The sequence below is a fragment of the Neofelis nebulosa genome, chromosome 10, assembly GCF_028018385.1.
Source record: "Neofelis nebulosa isolate mNeoNeb1 chromosome 10, mNeoNeb1.pri, whole genome shotgun sequence".
In the NCBI taxonomy this organism is placed as follows: Eukaryota; Metazoa; Chordata; class Mammalia; order Carnivora; family Felidae; genus Neofelis; species Neofelis nebulosa.
The window spans coordinates 64,299,856-64,325,121 of NC_080791.1; the positions used below are offsets into that span (position 1 = coordinate 64,299,856).

Genomic DNA, 25,266 nt, shown 5'->3' on the forward strand with positions numbered 1-25,266 from the left:
CAAATTCAATAAGCATTAAAAAAAGAAAAAGACAGAGAGAGAAAAGTGGTTATAAGTAGGACATGGCTCACTCTTCTTTTATGGTAAGCCTTTTCTGAAACCCAGAGTAGGTTTTGTATCCCCACTTCTGGACTTCACTAGCTCTCTATGAATTGTAAATAGTGTTGTGGAAATTCTCTTGATTTGACTAGTGGTTCCTTGAGGGCAAGGATGAGTTATTTATTTTGTACCCCTTGTTTACTCCTTAGCAAATACCAGGTGCCCAATAGGAGCTCCTTCTCTTGTCCTCAGTAATTCAGCTCAATAAGCACCTATTAGGCACCTGATATTTGCTTGTTGCTAGCTCAACTCATCAAACTATAGGAGGTCTCATGATTTATTAACCAAGTTGACCACTTCTTGGCGTAAGAATAAGTCTGGTTATGGAGTGGCTAACTCCTGAGACACCCCATGAAAAAATTTAAAAAAAAAGTTATGTATTGAGTGCCAGAACCTTTCTGAGCCCTCATTACAACCCCAAGAGGTAAATACTGTCATTATCCCAAAGTTACAATGAGAAACAAGATAAAGAGGAATTTAACTAAGGTTACACTACTGATGTTGGGCTGCAGTCCTTGACTGTGTGATTCTAGAATGCCTGCTCCTAACTACTGTACTATGGTGCCTGCAGTATAATTAAAGGGAAAGGTCTGCAAGATTGCATTTTCCAGACAACCTAAGTGCAATCATTTAAACACCAATACATCTAATTTTAGCCTAAAGTCTATTATATGCTTCTTATCCAATATGCCTCAAAGTCACCATCCAGAAGATGCCCTCTGGGCTGTCGAGGTGTTTATAGGGCTAGGTTTCCCTTCACCAGATAACTCCAGAATGCTGTGATTTTTTAACACAATTTTATTATTGTTGTTGTTGTTGTTGTTATTATTATTATTATTGTTGTTATTATCTTTTTAAATTGTAGAGTAATACATGTTCATTGTATTAAGTTTAAAAAACCTAGAAAATATTCAGATGAAGGCCTCATGGTCACATGGAAGGGATTGTTGATGAGGGAATTCTGCTGTGGAATGTTGTGGGTGATCCCTAAGTTTCCTTGTAATATAGGGTTTCCACATTGGTTCAGTTCCCTGAAATACCTGACTGCTCATCCCCAGAACTGTTTGGTCTTGCCTGTTTCCTCCAACTAATTACATTATTGCTTTCCCTACAAGGCACCATGTGATAGTCTCAAGTTCTCTATGGCCTGACTGTCTAACTAAATTTCCCAGTGTTATCTTTATTAGACCCCCAAGACACAATTGTTTTAGGATTAGGAAAGCATCTTGTGTTCTGAACCACTGTGTGTGTGTGTGTGTGTGTGTGTGTGTGTGTGTACTCCATATGTATGTAGACTATATATATACTTGATCAGGTTTACTCAGTATCATCTGTATACCATCTACATCATGGAGATCATGCAAAATGGAGATTAAGGGTCTTCACCCAAGGTCTATTAAATAAGAAAATCTAAGATTGGAGTCATGGATCAACATTTTTCCTGACCAAAGCGAGTTTTGTTTTTTGTCATTAAGAGATTGTTAGAAGTAGAGAGAATAACATAAGAAATTCAACGTACTTATTACTCAGTTTCAATAACTATGAATCCATGCTCAGTCTTGTTTCATCTATAATTTGAAGCAAATTCCAGGTATCATGTCATTTGAATGTTTTCATATGTATCTACATAACATAACCACAATATAATTATTATATTTGAAAAGTAATTAACATTAATCTCTAATATTACATTTCTAGTTCAAATTTTCCTTGTCTCAAATGTTTCTTAATTGTATAGTGTTTTGGATGCTGAATCACGTAATTAGTTATGTTTCATTCTTTTCTCTGACAAGTAGGATGTTGGGAGCCCATTCTGTAGCCACTTCTGGCAACTTTACAGAACCTCACGCATGTTTTTTGACTATGTACCGTACCCCTGACTTCATTTTCATTTTACTTTTCTTTTTCTTCAGTTCTGATTTCCTCACAAAGTACATTTTATCTTACTGTGTTGTGTATGTTTTTTAAGCTGCCTCTAATCCTTTTGCCAAAAGGTAAGTCGTATGTAAATGACCGTATCAGGGACCCTGAGCCCCTTGCCTTACTTCATTTTGCATGAGTCTTTCAAACCAGTCCCTATCATCTGAGCTTCTGACCATGAGTCTCCTCTTCTTTTTTATGCCCCACCACATCTCATTCCCAGTGCTCAGAACCATTTTTCTGGTTCTGATCTTTTTTGCTTCCCTCCTCCATTGTGATTCCTGGCTTCCTTTGCCTGCCCTGGAAATACCACATTTCATTCATCCTGAGCCTCAACTGGCCCCTCTGCATTGTCTTTGTCAGTTTCCTTTGGCGGTGAGAGGACTAGATGCGGACACTGAATCTTTAGGTTCCAACGTAGTCTCTTTGAAAATTCCAGTCCTCTGGGACAACATGAGGTTGGGGGGACAGTTGAAAGAGGAGAGCTCAGGATAGGAAGGCGGGGGTGGGTATCAAAAATGTCATCCCTTTCCCAGTTTTGCCCTGAGCTGTATTTGTTGTTAAGAAGTAGACATGGGGCCAGACTGACATGTGAGAGACTAGGTGGTTCCCAATCTCTGGTGCCTTGTGTAGCCTTTTTACAGGGTTCTCACAGATCTGAAACAAACTGGCGAAATAAGGACAGTGGAATGGTTTTATTCATAAAGTTCAATATAGTGCTTTAAAGCAATGCCATTTATTTGGAGTGTTAAAATTCTTTCTTTCTTTCTTTCTTTCTTTCTTTCTTTCTTTCTTTCTTTCTTTCTTTCTTTCTTTCTTTCTTTCTCTTGCTCTCTTCTTTCCCTTCCTTTCTTCCTTCCTTTCTCTCCTTGTATGAAGTGACCATGATAATAAATAAGTTACCTTTTAACATCAGTATTAGCAAAGTAAAAAGTTGATAACCTATGTCAGTCCCCTGATATATTTTTAAATTTTTTATGTTTATTTATTTTTGAGAGAGAGAGAGAGAGAACGCACAAGCCAGGAGAGGGGCAGGGAGAGAGGGAGAGATAAAATCCGAAGCAGGCTCCAGGCTCTGAGCTGTCAGCACAGAACCTGATGCAGGGCTCAAACTCATGGACCGTGAGATGTGACCTGAGCTGAAGTCGGACGTTTAACCAACTGTGCCACCCAGGAGCTCTTGTCAGTCCTCTGATATTATTTTCATGAATCTAGAAGTCCAAACAAAGATGAGTAGAAAAGGATGGATGTCTTTTATAGGTTTGAATTTGAAGGAAAACTGTGCTAAGGAACTGAGATGATCATTATTATAATGATTGTCATGATTTTCAGTCATTTGTTCCTTATAAACCAAGGAGGAGGATTAAATAAGGACTGTTTTCAGAAATGCTTTGGGATTACAGACCCAAGTTCACCAGAATGTACTAAGGCATATATACTTTATATACTATAGTAGCTTAAAAAATTTTTTTCTTCTCAATATTTGTTTATTGTAAAAAAATTAATATAGAAATGAAAGTCCCTGGGGTGCCTGTGTGGCTCAGTCGGTTGAGTGTCTGACTTCAGCTCAGGTCATGATCTCACGGTTCGTGGGTTTGAGCCCCGCATCCAGCTCTGTGCTGCTCACACACGCTCTCTCTCTCTCAAAAATAAGTAAACATTAAAAAAAAAGTGAAAGTCCCTTCTAATTTCATCTCAACAGAAATGGCTTGCTGTATCTCTGCATGGTTTTTAACGTAAAAATCAATGCTATTAGCATGAAAATATCAATATGTACAGATTGTCTATCCATTTTATACGGTATGTCTTGTTTCCCTCATTTTGGAAGGCAACCTTCAGTCTTGCTATTAGCTTCTTTTCTCTTTCTACATCTTAATTTCTGACATCTTTTCTATTAAGTTTAAATTGTCCAAGCTGAATGTGCATTCAGTTCTACATCCGTACTTACGTCTTCCATACTTTGTCTATTACTTGATTCTAAGCATTGAAAATCAATAAATGGTATTTATATTATTATGAATATAAAATATTATTTAGCATAGAACCAGAAGGTATATTGTGATTATTTTTCCTTTTCCCAAACAGTTTTACTGCAGGAATTCCTAATTATTCTCTCTTTTCCACCATTTGAAGACAAATGGTGATGTCATTAGAAGCTGAATACTTCATAATGTCATGTATTTGTTTTCAAGTCCTCTTTGTCTGAGGACACCTCCTTCCTAGAGCCCAGTCTTCCTGCTCCAGGCTGGACTGGCTCCTCTCTAGGCCCGCCACTCACCTCTCACACAGGGACCTTACTGGTCTTCTGAGTGGAGTGCAACTTTTCCTATAGACTATGTCTTCTTCTCTCCTGTTGTAATCTCATACATTCATCCTCAAGTAACTTCCTATGATAGGTGCATGGGAAGTAATCTTGCTGACATTTTTGGCCCTCATACTGCATTGATAGTATTATTGGGTGTAGAAATCTAACTTAAGCGTAAGATTTCTTCAGAAGTTTATAGGCATTAGTCTATTATCTAGTGCTTTTAATGAGAACTCCAATACCAGTGTGGTTCTAATTTTTTTTTATGTTCATATTACTTGTGTCTCTCAAGCTTTTGTGATTTTCCTCTAATTTTTGTGTTTTGAAATTTCACAATAATGTGTCTAAGATAGGGTTATTTCATTGTAGGTGCTCAGTGGACTTCTATAATTTGTCCTTCAATTTTAGGGAAATAAAAGTTTATTTCTTTGGTATTTTTTACCTTCATTTTTCTGTCTTTACTTTCCAGGAAACGTAGATATTAGACCTCCTGGATGCATACCCTGTATCTCATATCTTTCACTTAAATTTCCTGTGCCTTTGGTGCACATTCAGGTAGATGTTCCTTGACTTTGCCTGTATTAAATTTTTTCCAATAAATATATTTTTATTATAAATCACAATATTGCACTGAGAAAAAGGAGTGTGTACAGGTAGCTTATTGGGAATGTGATCCCAGAGAGAAGGTATGAGGAACAGAGGGATGAAGTAGGAAATAAGGGAAAATAAGTGCAAGGATGAGCTTTTGAGTTGACCACATGGACAAGCAGCTATTTCTTGTTCATCTTCAATTTTCTCAGAATCCTTAAGAATTCTAAGAATTGTCCATCCAGGAGACAAAAATCAGAACTACTTCTCGATCAATTCCCATCACTAGTTAGGCAAGGGTGATCCCATGGGCAACAGCTCCCTAATATATCTCTAAATTTTCTCCAGAGTGTCCGACTGAGTGGTCAGTAGTCTACTTAGCATCTCCTCTTAGAATTTCCATAGGTATCAGATTCTCCACTTTGTTGCTTATGGTTCCCGAATATGCAATTTGCAGTTTGTCTCCCTAGCCATAATCTAAGCTTCTTGAGAACAGGAGGAGGTGTGTCTTCTCTTCATCCCTTTCTGCACTTTATGCGTATTAGTTGGTTAAGTCATTGAAATTCAACAGCAACAGGCCAAGTAGTTGTCTAAGTGTATCACAGACCAGCGGCGGCAGCAGCAGCAGCAGCACTTGGGAACTTGTTAGGCAGACCTACTGAATCAGAAACTCTCTGCCCACTATTAAATTTTTTATTTGTTTCAGCAATCACACTATTTTACTTCTAAGAACATTGTCTTCTTCTTCATTCAATTTACCAGTAGTCTACTCTTATCTTATGTATGGATCAAATATCTTCTGGAAATGTCCTGTGAATGAAAAATTCTTGTTTCCTCACTGATTTATCTGTTTTCTCTGGGAACCTCTCTCTCTTTCTCTTTCTCTCTCTCTTTTCTTTGCTTTTATACATTGATCTGGTTGCTCTAGGATGTCCTTCCATGGCTGGTGATTGTTTGCAGCTTAATCATATTTAATAATGAGGCAGTAGAAAAGCTAACTATGAGGCTATGTATCTGTGAGTGATATTTTAATAGGCAGATTTTACTTTACGGGAACATAAGAAGTTACGTTTTTTTTGTCAGAACATGGAGGATTTTGGTCTTGGGCATTAATTCTCATGCTAGTTGCCTTGGTTTCTCCCTAGACAGACTGGGAAATATTTTGGTGAGGATTTTTAATCCATGCTCATATTTTTGTTCTGTATCTCAGTCTTAGCTGCCACCATAGTGGAAATGTCTGTGTCCTGAGGTTGAGTTCAGTAGGTCAGGTTGCATCTTCTATCACTTTGCTATCCACATACAGTCTTCAAGAAAAAGTTTTTAGTTTGTTGATTATCTTGTGCTATATTCTTTATGACTGTAGGTTTTTATTTTTTATTTACTTCCTATCACCTGATGGGAGTCTCAGGAAGGGGAGGATATTAATATAAATATGCAGATGTACCATTATGAATCAAAGTCCCCCTTAAATATTTTATATACATATTTACACCTGTATTTCTTTATCAACATCAAGTTGAAGTATCAATAGTCTCCACATGCTAATAATATAGAACATTTAATTTCTTTTTACTTCCTTCCTTCTTCTGCCTCCCATGTTTTGTTGGAATTGTTGAAATTTGAGTATGTATATAGCATCATTGCTTTGTTCTTTTAAGTGTTTTTTTCATAACAGTTACATTAAGCTTCATAACCTCATAAAGAGCAATTATTTAGACTTAATGCAATTTGTGCTATTTTTTTTGTTTATCATTAATTCTTGTGATACATAGTATATAGATACACCTAATATAATATGTCCTTCCTTTCTTGAGTTCTGTATTCTGACATACATTTTTATTTGTTTGTTTGGAGAATTTGCTTAGATTTTATGCAGGAGAAGGTATGTGAATGGTGTATTTTCTGAGTCATCGTCTGTTTGAAAATGCCTCTTTGTCCCTCGTGATAGTCTGGCTAGCTGTAGAATTATAGGACTACAATATCCTTTTCTTTTTTTAAAAAAACATTTTTTTAATATTTATTTATTTTTGAGAGAGAGAGACAGAGTGTGAGTGGGGGAGGGGCAGAGAGAGAGGAAGAACAGGATCTGAAGCAGGCTCCAGGCTCTGAGCTGTCAGCACAGAGCCCGATGTGGGGCTCGAACTCACGAACCATGAGATCATGACCTGAGCTGAAATTGGACACTTAACCAACTGAGCCACCCAGGCACCCCTCCAATCTTTTTTCCTTAGATCAGCTGGGATCTCAAGCCCATCTGCTTCTGATCACTACTTTACCCATACCTCTTAGTTTTCATCACTATTTTATTTAATGTCAGGACCAGTTTATTCTGATGGCTCAGCTTGGTTGACCTCTTTTGAGCTGCTGATTTGTCCCATTATTTTTCTTTGGTTGTCAGTTTATGTGTTCTTACTGGCCCTTCATAGTTTAGGGGGACAACTACTGTTCATCTGCCCGTGTGTAGTATATGGAAGCTCAAGCCTTTCATTCATTGGACAATAATATTTGCCATTCCAAAACAAGTATTTAGGCTTGCATGGATCCCTTAGAATTCTAGGTGTACAGCTGGGATGTCTTCTGGGGGTAGGGATGTCATGGTATCTTGTATCTGATGTCTGCAAGATCAAGGATATTGCTACACTACATCATGTTCAGTGGCTGCATCTAATAGCAGGTAGAAGAGAGTTCTGATGGTCAGACCTCACTGCAGGGTCTTCTAGGCCACATCTTCCCTGGAAGAATGTACTCTGTGGCAGATCTGGATGCAGTTTTGTGCACAGTCACCCCCAAGCAGCAACACCTCCAGGGATCTGGATCAGAACTGGGTTGCCATTTGCCTCCTTTCATCCCTGAATCACCATCTGGTTATTCTCTTGGCTCTTGGACAGAAGGACTAATTATACTTTCCCATTTTTTAGAAAATTTATCTTTAGAATAATTATTTTTTTGATGTTACTATTTTTTTCAGTTTTTGTTATGAAATATAGCATAAATGCCAAAGAGTATATATAGTGAATACATATGGTTTCAGGATCAATCATAAAACAAATGGCCATGTACCTACCACCTAACTTAAGAAATCTCTTCTAAGCAAGGCTGTTATGTGATTCTAAGCTGATTCTCCTCCCTTTCCTAAAGTCATGGGTCTGAGGTGGGTAGTATCTGTGGCCCTAGTGACTCAACAGGAGTTTTCTAATACTTCTTTCTGAAAAAAGAGAGAAAAGTGTCCAGAGGGTGCCCTGAGTTGTTTAAAAACAGAAGCCCAGATGATTTTGCTTTGTGGTTGGTATGTCTGTGTAGGTCACTACTGGTTTCTCCTCAAAGGCATTCCCTGGCCCATTGCTAACCCACATGGTACCTTTGTGTGAATAAGAAGAAATCACTTCTGCCATTTACTAGAAATTCTCTTTAATACCTATCTGCACAAAAATCTATAATGATTATGAATGTGACTAACACCTCTAGAGCTTATAGGACACAACCATAATTCACGGTAAAAGTAGTAGGTGGCCATAGCGGTCTTCAGGTGGGCACCATCAGGCATTTACTCAATGCCTACAATGTGCCAAGTGTTCTTTTAGTTGCTTGGCATTCAGTGCTGAGATGGATGGGATTCCTGTTCTCATAGATCCCCCATGACTGGACTGGTGAGCAAGCTGTTTTTTGGGTGCATGAACTGGGAGTCAGCTAACAAGCTTGGGTCATTCTTGTGTTGGGTCAGGTCCCTGTGGTTACTAGCAGAAGTGGGTTAATTTAATTTCATTTATTTAGCATGTTGTCTATGCCACGTTAACCCTGAGAGGTTATGCTGTACCCAAGTGATGAGTTCAGAGCTTAAGTCCAGAGTGACCATATTCCCTGGTTTGCCCTGGGTACTGGGTAAAGTCTCTTGTCCCAAGTGATTATTAACATCACACCTCTCTCTCTTAAAGGTGTCCCAGCTTAGGACAATAAATTATATGGTCATGTGTATGAGTTAACTGTTTTTGCCATGGTAACAAACTCCTTCAAAATATTAGGGACTTAAAACATGAACTAGGGTTTGCTCATGGATTTGTGGATCAGCTGCAGCTCTTCCCCAGTCTATGGATAAGGTTTAAGCTTGCTTCTCATTCTGGACTTTGGGCCTGTGCCACAAGTCTTCCTGTGATAGTAACTAAGTTGAAAGACTGGGCTTTATTTAAGATTTCTTCTCCTGGCAGAAGGTGGGAGCCAAGAGTCTTCTGGTCAGAGCTGGCATGGGCCATATCTCCTTGGATTTTATTGACTAGAGCAAGTCACATGGACAAAATCAACATCAGGGGATTGGGATTTATGCTCTTTCCTTGGTATGGGGGCACTATGGTGGGAGAGAGTGAATATCTGGTGAATAACAAAAGAATTAATCACATTACACTCCTAAACCTACTGCTTCCCAGTGTGTCCCAACCCCAGCCTTTGCTGGTGTTTTCTAGAAGTGTCTGTGTTAGGAAAGTGCCACAGTGATTAACAGGACATAGGAGTTTTACCTCCATTTGGATTACAGAATGTATTAAGGGATTTCACTATGGTATGGAGCCTGTTTTGTTTTTGTGTTTTATTGATCTAGGTGGGAGTTGATGTTTGCTGTGGCCACCTGATTAATGAGGATAAAGTCTCCTCCTTTCTGTGTCATGAGCACTACTACCTATCCTAGGAGTTTGCACAGTTGAATTTCCCATACTCCGTGTGAGCTGATGGAACCCAATGGAGCCTGTGGCCATACCACGCTCTCTTCCTACCTCATGTTGGGGCTCCATGAGATGTGATTTCTGGTGCCCTTTACTCTGCCCCCACTGACTCTACTCCCTGTCCTCATCCTTGCCCTTGTTTCTCTGCACCTGGGAGTTTTAATTTTTATTGTTTCCTTAGTGTCCCTTCATTTGCTTGTGTTAAATGTTCAATACTAACTGGATTTTCCTTTAAAACAATTCTAGAAACCTCTCAATGTTATACTGGTTCACTGATGGATTGATGGAAGTCATCCTTGTTTCACATTGTTGTATAGTTTGCTAATCCCCTTTCAGTGGGTTGAGGAGAGAAAGGTGGCAGATTTGAGCTCACTTACCCATGTGAAACTGGAGCCCCAGTGTTGTCGAGCAGAGACAGAATATTATTTCACTGAAAAGGCAGAGATTGATGGGGAGGCGTAGAGGAGATACATTAGCTCCATCACCAGTCCTGGCAGCTGGCATTCTCTCAAGAGCCATTTTTCATGAGGAAACTGCTTTATCATTTCATAAGAATGATCAAGTACCTTCAGAGTCATGTTGAAAAGCACACGGATGGTGGGTGGTCAGCGTGACTCAGTAGGTAAGTGACCTGCAGTAGGAGTTCACATGCCTCAGCAGAAATGTCAGTTGTCTCATGTCATGGATTATCAGTATGCTGTGGATAATTAATATTGGAAAATTAACTTATTCCTAATTTTCTTCTTCACGAGAATATGAGTCTATGAGGAAGGTATGGAATGTGCCTTTCATGTTCCCCATTGTACTCTCTCCAAAACCTAGCCCAGTACCTGGCATGTAATGGACATTCAGAAAACTTTGGCTGAAGCAATGCAAATATTGATGATGGACAGTAAAGGCAAAGCCTGGGAGAATCCTTGGAGCTCCTACGTGTGATGGAGTGCAGTAAGGGCAGGTGGGAGTGTCGTTTAAAGTAGGGCTTACAGCCACCCAGGAATGAGTTCAGTTTGATGTCTTAACCTCCCTGGGTCTACTGTAGTGTGGAGTGGAAGCCTGGAGGGAGTTGGGCTTTGTTCTGGGCATTAAGGGCACAGCCACTGCACTGCCACGGACCCTAGCTGAGGCCATACAGTCCGGGCCTCAGATGCCGTGGTTGCCTTGCCATATTTGCTCACTGTCACCACTTCAGCACATGCCCGCTCACCTCCAAAGGCCAGCCCCTGCATTTATTTGAATGTTCGATTTTTCTGGCCACTGAAGCTTACTTTGCCACTCGTGCTGCAGGTGGGAAATGCCCCTTGAGTCCAATCCATGACTGAAGGGAGCTGACATTATAAATAGCCCAGCCCCTTGCCCCTTGGGTAACTGGCTTGGTAAAGCCCCCTTCGCTGGCTGCCTTCCCTGGATCACTTCCTTACTCCCCTACCTGTGTTTTCTTCCCCTTCTGAATAAACCACCTGCCCTTGAATACTTGTCTCAGGATCTGCTACTGGGGAAACCCAAACTACGGTGATCAGCACTGGGTCCTAGGTACCTGGCCACTGGATGGGGGTATTCTTGAGGCTTCAGAGGACTTGAGCTTCATTTTGCTGAGACCCTTAAAAGTCAATGTCAAAAAGAGAAAGAAAGCACTCTAGTTTCTCTTGTATTAGAAAGTTGTTACTTAAACAATTCCCAAATTTCATTATACAGCTCTCTGAAATGATTGAGTAATTTTTAAGGACAGTTGAAACTGCCCTGCTCACAAAGCCTCAATGATTTGTATTGCTGTGGTGTAGGGTCTCAGTTGACTTGGAGGGCATTCCTAGTCCCCCTGAATATACCCCGTCTCTTGCTAGAGCAGACTGTTCATTGTTTTGAATCATGGCCTGCATGTCACTTTCTCTGTGCTGTGTCTGAGTCTCACCATCCCTGCGCCAGAATCAGGTGACCCGGCAGCATCCCTGGCCTATCTCCTGCGGCCAGCTCCTGAGGGATGAATGGATTAAAGGGTCATTCTGCCTGCACTGTGCAATGGATGGGCACAGGACGAGCAATCACACTGACCTTTGATCTTTGCTTCTTTGCAGATATCTCAGTGAGCCTGCTGACCCTTGTGGTCACTGCCTGTGGCCTCGCGCTTTTTGGCGTGTCTCTCTTCGTGTCTTGGAAACTCTGCTGGGTTCCATGGCGAGAACGAGGCCTGCTCTCTGGTAGCAAAGACGACAATCGGGAACCTCTTAACTACACGGACACAGAGACCAATGAGCAGGAGAACAGTGAGGGCTTCCTAGACCCTCCCACCCCCTGCCCTGACTCTTCCATGAAGATCAGCCACACCTCCCCTGACATTCCCCTCTCGACCCAAGCGGGGGGCCAGGAGAACTGTGCCCATGGCGTCCGTGTACAGCGCCAAGTCACAGAGCCAACCTCGTCGGCCCGGTCAGTAATGCCCCCTTCCTTTCTGACTGCAAGGCAAGGGCCACCTCGTTCCCCTCTATTGGCAGCAGTAGTGTTGGTTAGCCAAGGATCCTGTAACCAAAATTTCACATGTCCATTCAGTTTCAGAGATGCGAATATGGGAAAATGTGGTGCTTCCTATGCTCTAGTGAGGCTCCTTACTTCTCTTGAGTTCCCTGTGTAGGGTCCGCAATAATAATAGTCCATAATAATAATAGTTACATTGCCAAGATTAACCATGATAAGTACTAAGAACTTTATGCATTGTTTTATTATAGTTCACAACTTTGCATGAGATGCAAAAGTTATTTTCATTTCACAGAAGAAGAAACTTAAGTCAAAGAGTTTAAGTAAAAACATCATAGATTGGTATGCATTCAGGGTTTGGACCCTGATTCAACCAACACCAGAGCCTGAGACCTCTTAGCCACTCTTCCCACTATCCTCCTAGTGCTATTGGACTCATTCTCTGTGCCTCTGACCTAGCCTAGCTGTCACACAGGCTGTCTTTGTAGTCCACAAAGTGGCTGGAGGTCTTTGTGCATCTTCAGCCTTTGTAAGGCCTAGAGTACCCAGGCCTCGGGTCACTTTCTTTCTGTGGGCTGCATGCTCCTCTTTAAGCAGTAGAGAAATCATGTAGTGCAGTGATAAAAACCCGGGGCTCTGGGGTCAAGTGAACTGGCTTTACTTACATGTATGACACACTGGACACATTACTTAACCTCCATATGTTTCCATTTCCTCTTCTGTGAGAGAGAAATAGTGATAATACCAACATATAGGTGCTTTTAAGAATGAAGCAATAATGTGCACATCCTGTGCTTTACATAGGCGGCACCTGGTAAGTACTCCAAAACGTGAACGGCCATTTTGATTTCCGTGTTGTTTTTGTCGTGATCATTGCCCTGTGGCTGGCCTCTTCCAGGACTCAGATGTTGCATAAACATGCCTTTCACGTTAAACAGACAATTCTCAATCCCCAGATATCAAAATTCACTTTCGACAGGAGTTTTCAAGATAAGAGATACAGGAAGTAGCTTTTTTAAAATGAAAATATTTGCTTGAGCAATAGCCAGAGGAATAGCATGTGCTGTTATTTGGAGAGTGCGAGCACAGTTTGGGGGCATTTTTTAAAAATCTTTTTTATTTGTTCTCTAGAAACGGAAGTAAGATTTTACCCTTTTTTATGTTAATCGAGTTTATCCTAGAGACTCTGCTCATTCACATTAAGTGGGATGGAATATGACAGTTTATAATTTAATTTTTCTACAAACCTATTTTAGCATCATTTCCAATTCTGAATCAAAGAGCTAAACCTAAAATATTCCTCTGTGAGGAAATGGATGGTTGTTTGCCATTTGATTTAGAAGAACTCCTCAGATTTTATCACTAGGATTTCTCTTTAGATATGACTTAAATATAGCTGGAGCTCTGTTTGATGCTGTCATGGCGTTCATGCAGTGGTGTAGACTCGTAATAAAATCCCTTCACTATTTCAATAACTGGAGTCTTTCAGATGGAGTATCCATTGAAATTGTTTCCTATTCGGTTTTACTCTGAATGTTAATTTTTCTGACCTAGGTCCCATCAATACAAGGTGATAGTACTGTGCTTTTATTAGATTATGGATCTGAGGACTCTGCCATGATTCTAATGAATTGATAGCAATCATATCACTATAATTATCACAGTATTTATTCTAGAAAAATATATAAGTACTCTACTTATCAAGAAATGTATTTCATTTAAGAATAAAACCTGTAGGGGTACCTGGGTGGCTCAGTTGGTTGAGCATCTGACCATTGATTTCAGCTCAGGTCGTGATCTCATGGTTTGTGAGTTCGAGCCTTGCATCGGGCTCTGTGGTGACAGTGGAGCCTGCTTGGGACTCTTTCTCTCTCTCTCTCTCTGCTCCCCACCCCCAAAATAATTAAATAAACTTTAAAAAAAAACTTTAAAAAAGAAAGAATGAAAATTGTAGCATCTTCACCACTGATTTATGGAAATTGGGTAGAAGGGGAAAAAAAGAAGAAAGCGAAGGAATTATTTCTATAAAATGAATTTACATTTAGATTTATTTTAGTTTGAGAGTCATGTAATTATCTTTCTGATGGGCAAAATCAAGTTTAGTAATATCTGATCTACCGTAAGAAAACTAAACTCTTTCCAGCTGTGTTGATCTAATACTGATAATTTGTATCATTGTGCATTTAAAACATTCTTACCTAAATTACTACCGACCTAGTTTTATGGGTTATGTTGGGAAATATGTATGTATTAGTTATGGTCTTATCGTAATGAGTGGTATATGGTCTTCTCATTCTTTAGGAATTGTGTTATTTATAAACACACACAAAACATTTTTACTGACAAAATGAGAGAAATGAATGAAATTTCCTTCACGTTCCAAAATTTTTAACATTCTTTTTAAGTAATGTTCTCGATACTGATTTGGGGAGGGAGAAGGTACTGTGCTGAGATGGCTCTAAACAGTCTGCTCTGCTAGTTCTTATTTCTTCCTTTTTTTCTTGTAATGCTCCTACTTCCTCACTGTAATCACTTTCTTTCTTACTGCTTCCTTCCTGCAGCTGTCTGGGGACTTGTCCCCAGAGTCCCAGGACAGCTCCTTTACCCAGAGCACATAAGCCTTAGACTCCCAGTTAAGGGCATCCCCACTGTCCCTGCAGTCCCTCAGCATAGCTTCTGTCACAGCACTGACATTGGAAAGCTCACCCTCTCCTGGCCTCTTGATCATGAATATGTGCAGCTCCCACCAATGTCTATGGAATGCCCTAAAGATGAGAGTTTTGTCTTCTCAGAAGGTTTCTAGTCAGGACGACTTCCTGTTGTTTTCCCACGATCGAGCACATTAACATTCTGTTTCTAGCTAGCTCAGTTACTATTAGAACCCTCCAAAGTCCCTGTTAATTCTTTTCAATTTTAGATGAAAGCCCTTTTGTATAATATACTGGAAATACGGATTTGTTTTCAGAATGCTTCAATACTAGAACATTTTAAATATCTCTATTCTAAATATATAAAAATCCCTAGGTCCTCAAAATAGAAGGAGCCTTTGCAAGGCATCTAATGCATTTCCTGATTCACATCCCAAGATGAAAGTCCAACCTGTTTTATTAAGTCGTCTCAAACTTCTTATATAACACTTTGGTTTTATAAAAATTTCAATTACCACACTGCCATCTCTTTATCAGGCCTGTTAGAACCTGTGTGTTATTGCCACAGTCTGCTTCTGTCAGCTCCCCACCTCAGCACCATGCAGCGCTGCCCCAGAGGACAAGGACTCACTAGGAAGCTTTACCTGGAAAAGCTCATCATGTTCCAGCTACACTAGCCTCTCTCCATGCCTTCAGTATCCCCTGCCTTTTCCTGCCTTGAGGCCTTCACGAACAAGCTGTTCCCTCAGCCTGGAGTGCTTTTGTTTTTCCCCTCCATCTCCTTTGCAGCTTTAATGTCCCACCTAAAGCATCACCTCCTCAGAAAGGCCTCCCCACCATCCTGTCTGAAGTATGTGCTCTTTCCTCCACTCCCTCCCACTCTGCATTCTCTCACATGTCACCTTGCCTGCATTTCTTCACAGGATCAAACTCTCTTTCTAACTAAATGATTACTTGTTTGCTTGTTGCCTGTACCCCTTCTCTAATCTAGGAGTTCTGTGAACTCAAAAACTATAGCCGCTGTTTTTCCCTATATATCTAACACCTAGTGCAGCCCCTGGCATAGAGCAGACTTTTTATTTTTTGTTTTTTTAATGTTTATTTTTGAGAGAGAGATAGAGAGACAGAGCATGAGGGGCGGAGGGGCAGAGAGAGAGGGAAACAGAATCTGAAAAAGGCTCCAGGCTCAGAGCTGTCAGCACAGAGCCCAACGTGGGGCTCAAACTCATGAACTGCGGGATCATGACCTGAGCCAAAGTCAGACACTTTACCGACTGAGCCACCGAGGCGCCCCTAGAGCAGACTTTTTCCATGAATAGCTGACAGAATACCTTCATCAGTATCCAGCCACTTTTATCATGTTCCACTGACAAGAATGGCAAAAGGCCAGAAGTATAAACCGAAGAAGGGCCTATATGGGATGAGGCCGGTGGAAGGCCTTTTGTCCCAAGTCTTACCTGACTTCAGAGCCTTACACTTAGGCTTTTGGCCTTATCTCCAAACTAAGCAAGCCACAGACTCACAGAAATATACTGACAGAGTTGAAAGAAGATGACAAATATTGAACTTTATTTATTTATTTATTTATAATGTTTATTTATTTTTGAGAGAGGGACAGACAGAGTGAGAGCAGGGAAAGATCAGGGAGAGAGGGAGACACAGAATCTGAAGTAGGCTCCAGGCTCTGAGCTGTCACGCAGATACTGAGGTGGGGCTCAAACCCAGGAATTGTGAGATCATGACCTGAGCCAAAGTTGGATGCTTAACTGACTGAGCCACCCAGGCACCTTGACAATTATTGAACTTTAGATTCGGGTCCCATCACTGGCCACAACTCCAGTAAGTGGTATGCTGAGACTGAATGTTGTAATTACCCTATGAGGACCACAGTTATATTAAGCTATGTTTGTGTGTTTGTGTGTGTGTGTGTGTGTGTGTGTGTGTGTGTGTGTGTGTTGAAAACATTTTTTTAGATGTGAACATTTAAAACACAACAGTGTTTTGGATGAGTCTTAGATATTTCTCCAAATTTTAATAAACTGACAGCTTGGAAAATGGAAGTTGCTTAGACCTCTCTCAACTCCCATGAGGTTCTCAAACTAGATGTAAATGTGTATTTTCCCTACTGGGGTTTAATTATTGGAAATTGTTATTTCCTTGGCATTCATCTATTTATTCTAGACACTTGTATTAAGCATCTTCAGTGTGAAAAGTTCCATATCATATACTGGTAGTAAAGAGATGAAAAAACATATATATATACATATATATATATATATATATACATATATATATGTATATATATACACATACATACATACATACATATATATACATATATGTATTGCCCTGACCTTAAAAGATCCACAGCTTAGTTGGGGAAATAGGCAAGAAGAGCCTATTTCCACTTATGCACATTAAAGTACTCAAATTGTTTTCTAGAAGATCATTCTGGCAAGAGTGTATAAGAGGCTTGAGATAGGGTGAAGACTGGCTATAGTGGCTGATTCAGGTCAATAATGATGAGGTCTGAACTCCTGGAAGCAATGGAAGTAGAAAGAGGCATGCGTTGTGAGCTACTTCAGAGAGGGTGTTGGTGGACATAGGATCATCTTAGAAATAGGGAATAAAACATTGGAAGATGACACCAAGATTTCAAACTTGTTTAACTTGGGAGGTGTGGGAGAAAGCAGGTCATGCATCAGAATATCCAACTGCACTTGACCCTACACCTCCACTGGCCAAAGTGTGATGGTTACATCTTTCTTATATCACTCAGCCTGGAGACCTCTGAATCCTGCACTGAGAAAGATCCCCATTTCCTCCTGCCCTGTAGTGAGTTCACTTCTGAGACTTCCTCTTCCGTGTCTGCCTACAGCTCAGGACAACCCAACCTCTTCCTCTCTGTCACCTGGGGAGTTTTCAAGAAGGCAAACAATCCCATCCCCAGCATTTCCAAACTTCCCTGTCTCGACTTGAACCTAGTAAAGAAACCCATGTGGTTCTGAAATCATAGTTTGCTTCTCTCTTTCCTTCCCTTGAACCTTGAAGCTCTGTCAACACTGGTGCCCCAGAACCAGGGAAGGGATAGGCCAAGTTTCACCTCTAAGATGGGGTCACTGAGATGATGGCAGGTAGAAGAGTGTAATTTGTCTGTAGTTGCACAGGATATTTGGAGGTGCAAAGGATAGTGGGAATGATGACTGTCTGCTCTCACCCAGAGCCTAGACAGAAGATGTTGGCATATATGAGGAGAAAGCTGTGGGGACAGAAGGGTTGAAGATCCAATTCTGCTGAAGAGCTGGTTGCCAAGGTGGAAACTTGCTTGATTTCCCTACTGAGGTCTACAGCACCAGCTTGGAAGCTGATAATATGAGGCCAAGTTAAGTAACCAGGCTCAGTGAGAGTACCATTTCCTCCATGACAGTTTCCCAAGCCAGAGGCCTCTCTATCTGTCTCTGTGGCTCCCTAACATCTGGTCAGTTCTTTCCCTCTTCTGACCTGCTGTGTGTTAGTGTTTGACTATTTTATCACTCTCCTGGCCAGCCAACTCCTTGCAGGCAGTGGCTAGGCTTTGCCTGTCTGTGCCTTCCACCCTACCTGACCCTTTGCTTTGCACATTCATATTTGGTAAATTGTGGTAATGTCCTCTTACTTAAAATCCAGTGGAGGTAGTTGGCTTTTTGGGTGATGGTTCAGGGACCAAGAGTTTGTTGGAGGACTCAAAGTGGGACCCTGGAACCGGCTAACTCAAATTTGAGGAAAGGAGAGGAGGAAAAGCTTTTTTCTTTATTTAAAAAAAAAATTTCTTTTTTACATTTATTTATTTTTGATAGACAGAGCACAAGTGGGGGAGGGGCAGAGAGAGAAGGAGACACAGGATCCGAATCAGGCGCCAGGCTCCAAGCTGTGAGCACAAAGCCAGACACAGGGCTCGAACTCACAAACTGTGAGATCATGACCTGAGCCAAAGTCGGATGCTTAACCGACTGAGCCACCCAGGCGCCCCTGGAAAAGCTTTTTTATATCTGGGTCCCTGCCTCTACTGACCCTTGGCTGCATCTCAGCACAAGGCTCAGATTCCTTCAGGCATTAAAGTGTTTTTGAGTTTGTTGTAGGAAATCTGCTTTACAGATTTTGTTAATCATCTTTGAAATAAGGATTTCTCCAGGCTCAACCACCAATCTTCCACCTCAGATCTGGGACAAACACATCCCGATCTTTCACTTCTCCACAACAGGAAAATGTGCTCTGCCTGCACTGAGGGAAAGTGGGAGGTAGGGGGAGCTGAGGGTCTCAATCCCAGTGGCTGGCTTCTCTAAGACAGCGTCAGAGTGTGACTTATTTACAGAGGACCCCATCTCTCAGCTTTCCTTTGCACCCCCAGTCTTTGGAAACCATTTCTTTTCCTTCCTTTAATTGTGCACATTAAGTCCTGAGAATACCAAAATACAGGACTCCCCAGACCTACTCAGAGGACTGTCTGCTTCAGATCTCTCCTTGTCACACTCACTCTGTAGCATTAAAATTCCAGACCCTTGCCCTGGATTCCTGTGGTCTACTGTAGTCAAGGGCCACCTCCTTTGACCATTTTTAGAACCACCTCACCTGGGGTGACAGGGGCCAGATCACAATATTCTGTTCCATATCTTTCCTTTCTCTTGCTTTGGACTTGCCTTTCGATCCCACCTCCATGTGAATAGCCTATGAAATTATGGGATATTGATTTTCCGTTTCTTCTCCTTTGTCGTCTTCTCATCCCCGTGGCAGCTTCCGTGCCCTACTTGCTCATGTCTCAGCCAAGAGAGCTGCAGAGGTTATACAGGGAGGTGGTGAATTACCCTGGTTCCTACTCCCTTGAGCTTCTTTAGTCTACCCGCCCACCCCTCCGCCCCCCAACTCTGGTAATCCCTGGCTCTCTCCTGAAAGGAAATTGAAAGCGATTGAAAGAGAGCCCCAGGGAGTGAGAACTGTCATGGCCTGTTACAGTCTGTGCTGTCTGCTTTAAGCCACCACCTTCCGGTTGGATTCAACTGTTTCCCTAATAGTGTGATCCTGAATGGAGGAAGAAGTATCGGGAATGGAACTAGTGATGGAAAACATTTGGGTAGATAATAGTGTTCATATCTGTGCTTGGTTTTTAAAAGGAATCTTCAGCTATATCAGAATTTTGAATGGAGGCATCCTGTGTGGTTGGGATCTTGTTTGGTCTTTGAAGTAAGATCTCTTCATGATGCCCTCCCCAGTCTACTCCCTCAACCCCCTGGCAATCCATTGTGGTTAGGAAGAGCCAAGCACATGGGACTTACTTCTCTTCAGATTTACTGTCTAAGAAAATGTACAAGTAAAACAGAATATGTGCCATTGCTAAACAGAGTCGTGTATTTTAAATTAAAATTAAAATTTGCATGGCAGGCCTAGTCCTACATATAAGACAAAATGTTGCTGTGATGAGTCTAAAGGCAGTACTCAAAAAACCCAAAGGTAGGTTGTTATGCACAGAAAGTCAGCTCAGCAACCAGGTTGGGAGAAAAGTGGTAGCAGAGTGGCAGGGTTGGGTCCAGTGTAGACCCAGGACTGGTGTCCCATCAGACATTGGTCCAAAGAAGGTGGGCCTTAAGTAAGCACTTTTAATATTTAAACAGCATCACTAGACGGTTTCTGGAATGGCTTGTTGTAAGTGGGAACTGACACCAGCCCCAAGTAGGGCCCTTGTTTGAATCCAGACTGGCGGGAAAAATCAGTAGCAGGGGCCACAACTGGTACCACCCCTTTATGGCCTTTGCATAGAGCTGGACACATGCTGTTCCCTGCCAGTCCCTTCTGCCCAGAGATCCTAGTAGAGTGAGACTGGAGCTCTGTTCCGGCACTGCAGAGGGTCAATGTCTGGACAAGGGAGTGACTGAGCTGTACCAGCACAGACAGCTGGTTTTAGGTGTTTAGCAGCATCCCCTGACTGCCCCCCCCCACTTGAAAAATCATTAAGATGCAGAGAAAACTTAAGATTGTGGATTTCTTTGTAAGAAATTAAAATCTGACAACAGAATCTTTCAGACCACATGGTTTTTGCACATATGGGGATGCATGTGCCTGGGATGTGTCTGCCTGCGGTGGACTGGGTTGGCTCCGACAGGTACATGTGATCATTCTGTGATTGTGCTCTTGTTGTACCATGTAGGTGATTAATTAGTGACCAGGAGCATAGGTTGAAGATGAGGAGGAATGGTTAGTATAACAACATCTGTATTACCAGGGAGAATAATTTCAGACATGTTTGGGGGTCTGTTAATCCCATTTTCCATCTTTATTTCATAAAGTAGTCTCAAGAAAGGAAAAGAAGACAAACTCAAATGTTTACTCTGCCTCTCGAACTATTTGTAAGTCCCTCAGAGACAGCCTGGCTGTTCTCTTTCACCTACTGGTGGACAGAGGCTGCTTGAATTAAGGTTATTGGGAGACACCAGAAAAATATGGTATAGTGACTCTGAGCTGAAAACAAACAAAAATAACATGGAAAACAACCTTGTGTGTAATGACTACTCTCAATTTATGAGGACTCGCACAGATAAGGCAGGTTTCATAGAGAATTTCCGGGACACTACTAACCCAAACCAAAAAGCTTCTAGAGTAAAGACTAGATTCTGTCAGCAGATACTCACTTTGCCAGTATCAGTATCCAACCTTCTTTGAATTCCTCTATACGTTTGTAGTAGCTTACCTTTAATTGTTATGCTGTTAGTGTTTATTGCAGAAATAAAACCCTTGCTCCTGATCACTAATCACCCACATAGTATGACAGAAGCACTGTCATGGAGTTGCCAGTGGCACCTGTCAGAGCCAACACAGTCCAGCACAAGCGGACACATCCTGTCACCTACATTCTCACAAGGGCAAGAACTGTGCTCTTGTGAAATGCTTTGATTTTAACCAGTAAGAATTTCTTTACCAATAAAGTTATAAGCCAGAGACAGGAAATTCTATCTAATTTAGAGACAGATGCATTCTTCTTAAGGCAACAACACATAGCTAACTATTTCAATTTCAGGATGATATTATATATAAAAGGTGAATAATTTTATTTTTAAAGCAGTTTGTACAAATCTTTACATTCCACCAACCGAATAGGCTTCTTTATTGGCATAGTAGTTTAGAAAGTGCATTAAACCTTTACAGCTCCAAGGTCACGTGGTAGTAGGTTCGTTTCCTGATACCAAGCCTCGATTTTGAGCCTCAAGCCTTGGGGAACAGCTTACTCACATTGATGAGCCTTTTGAATTTAGGCCAAAAAAAACCAAAACCAAAAACCCACGGATCTGAGCTTTTAACAGTGCATAACTGACTACCTCGAGCCCAGGCACAAGTTTCTGGAAGACCCGTAGCTATTGAGGTTGTAACTTTTCTTCTCTCTTCCTCCTCACTCAAGGCATAATTCAATCCGGAGACAGCTCAACTTGTCAAACCCGGACTTCAATATCCAGCAGCTTCAAAAACAGGAACAGTTGACTGGAATTGGCCGAATTAAACCAGAGTTATATAAGCAGAGGTCACTGGATACTGATGATGGGACAAGGAGTAACAGCAAAGCCTGTGGGAAACTGAATTTCATTTTGAAATATGACTGTGACTTAGAGCAGCTCATAGTGAAGATTCACAAAGCTGTCAATTTGCCCGCCAAGGACTTCTCTGGGACTTCAGATCCTTATGTCAAGATCTATTTGCTTCCTGATCGGAAAACAAAACACCAGACTAAAGTACACAGAAAGACCCTAAACCCTGTGTTTGATGAAGTGTTTTTGTTTCCGGTTCCCTACAATGACCTTGCAGCACGGAAGCTTCACTTCTCTGTGTATGACTTTGACAGGTTCTCTCGCCATGACTTGATCGGTCAAGTGGTGGTGGATCACTTCTTAGACTTGGCTGATTTCCCCAGGGAGTGCATCCTTTGGAAGGATATCGAGTATGTCACCAATGTAAGTCCAGCATTTCTCCATTTGGGGGGAGGCTTCTTGGTCCGCATGCATACAGATTACTTACACCTTATTTTATTTTGGGGGCAAAGTATAAAACTCACTTTCATGTCTGGATAGCTGTTGTTTCAGAACCTTCCTTGTAACTTCCCAGAAGCAGACCTTTAACAGTATTCATTTTAAAAGTTCCCGGAATTGCTCATGAAAACAGTATTAAAGAGCAACGTTCTCTCTTTTCTACTTTCTAATTCTTAGCTTTTCCCTAACTGGCAGTAGATATTATCTGCCCTCCTTGCCACATTTTCTGTAGAGCTTTCTTAGGTTATTTGTGCTAAATGGATCCTGGCATCCTATTCGCTGTAATCTGCAGCTACAAGACCATTGCCAGGCTCTCTGAGAGCATTATGTCCTTGCCTGTGTGCCCAGGTCAGCTCAGTTGCATTTCCCATGATCAGATCTTCAACTTGAATCCCAGAAGTGAGAATGGTTGACAAGAGTTTGTACCACATTTGTAAATACAGAATCAAAGTGACAGGGAGTTCAGTCTGAAAAGATCTGCAGATATTGGCAAAGCTAATCAATAGAAGGTCAAATCCAATTTAGAGCTCAGGAGAGAGGTCTGAAGGGCTACGGCAGTGACACCACAAACTCATGTTTACATTTTAAATGAGATTGCAGTGGTGATATTATTACTCCATTTACATCCTTATCACTCTCCTGCAGACATGTATTGACACTGCTGAAATAGAAGGAAAACTGGACTTTCTTGGGTAATGCTGATATTTTAGAGCCACTTGTTTCTTACATCAGTCCAGATTCCTTCAGGCAACTTTGCTCGCACATCTTCTAGAATGCGAGCCCTTCTGAGGCCAGCATAGTTTTCTTTCTCTGCCTTGGCATCCAAAGAAACCAAGCTCCATAATCCTTCCTCAGCTCAGATGATGATCCAGCTTGAATTTGGAGCCCAGGAAGTGAAAGGCTGTCATCCTGCTCTGGAAGAGAACACGCAAAAATCTCTGTGTGGTGACCAAATACCTACACTAGTCTTCTCACTCTTGTCTGCCTTTGTGAACTGGGGACTCACCCACACTTTGGCTGTTCCAAGAGATATCTTCTCTTCTCATGGCACTAGATACTGGTGCCAGCTTTGTCCTGATACTCACATAAGCAAAGTGTGGCACTCAGTTTTGCTGGCCCTTATCACAAGAATGAAGAAAGGAAAGAAAGAGCTGGAGAAAGCAGAGCGAAGAGTCTGTTTCTGAAGTCTTTTTTCTTTGTTTTGTTCTTTTTCACTAAATCTACCTATAGCACAATTTGCAAATAACTATCATTCTATGATAAGATTTACTATCAGAAAGAACAATCATCCAGCCTGATTTTTCTTCAATTCAGTTGGCTGGTACTTGACTTTTCACATAAATTTTGGCATCAAATTGCCAAATTAATAATTCTTTCTGGTATTTGGACTTGTATGAAGTCTGTAGATTAATTTAGGGAAATTGTGCATCTTTATGATATTGAGTCTATTCATTACCATAGTGTATTTTGTTTCATTTATTTATTTCTGTAAAATTCTAGGGGCGCCTGGGTGGCTCAGTCAGTTAAGCATCTGACTCTTGTTTTCGGCTCAGGTCATGATCTCACGGTTTGTGAGTTTGAGCCCCATATCAGGCTCTGTGCTGACATTGCACAGCCTGTTTGGGATTCTTTCTCTCTCCCTCTCTATCTGCCCCTCCCCTGCTTGTGGGTGCGCTCTTTCTAAATAAATAAATAAACTTGAAATAAATAAATAAATTAAATTAAATTCTTTCATTCGAGGCTTATAATTTGCTTCATGAGGATCTTGCATGTCTCTTGTTAGATTTATTGGTAGGTGCCATGTTTTTCATTATTTTAGGTACAGTTGACCCTTGAACAACATAGGTTTGATCTGCTCAGGTTTACTAATACATGGATTTTTTTTTCAGTAAGTGCAATACAGTGCTATAAATGTATTTTCTTTCCTTATGATTTTCTTAATAACATTTTCTTTTATCTGGCTTACTTTATTGTAAGCATACAATGTATAAAACATATAACATACAGAATATGTGTTAATTGACTATGTTATCAATAAGGTTTCCAGTCAACAGTAGTCAATTAATAGGTAAGTTTTGGGGGGTCAGCACTCTAACCTTCACATTGTTCAAAGGTCAACCATAGTATTTTTTCTAAAATTGCATTTTCTAACTTTTGTTGTTATATAAATGCAGTTTAAATTTATCTTCAATTTGGCAATCTTGTAAAATTCTTATTAATGCTTATAATTTGATTGTAAAATCTTCTGAATTTTCCTTATAGATAATCAGACATGTGACTTGATAGTTTTGTGGGGTTTTTTTCTAATCTGGATGCTTTTATTTATTTTTTAATTCAGTTTACAAACTAGAATTTCCAGTATAATGCCAAATAATAATTATGGTAGTAGTCATCCTTGACTTATTCCTACTTTTAAGTGAAATGTTTTTAACATTTTCATAGAGTATAATTTTGCTGTAGATGTTTTGTGGATGTCTTTACCATAT

The 25,266-nt window shown here is 40.9% G+C and overlaps 1 protein-coding gene across 3 annotated transcripts in view; it reads left to right on the forward strand.

The window, feature by feature from the left end:
* SYT9 (synaptotagmin 9) overlaps positions 1–25,266 on the forward strand; it is a 196,051-nt gene that overhangs the window by 46,294 nt on the left and 124,491 nt on the right. For all 3 annotated transcript variants that reach the window (XM_058688102.1, XM_058688103.1, XM_058688101.1), the window contains exons 2-3: positions 11,691–12,042; positions 22,159–22,705. In XM_058688102.1, the coding sequence (XP_058544085.1) occupies positions 11,691–12,042; positions 22,159–22,705 (899 nt within the window). The remainder of the gene's footprint in view (positions 1–11,690; positions 12,043–22,158; positions 22,706–25,266) is intronic.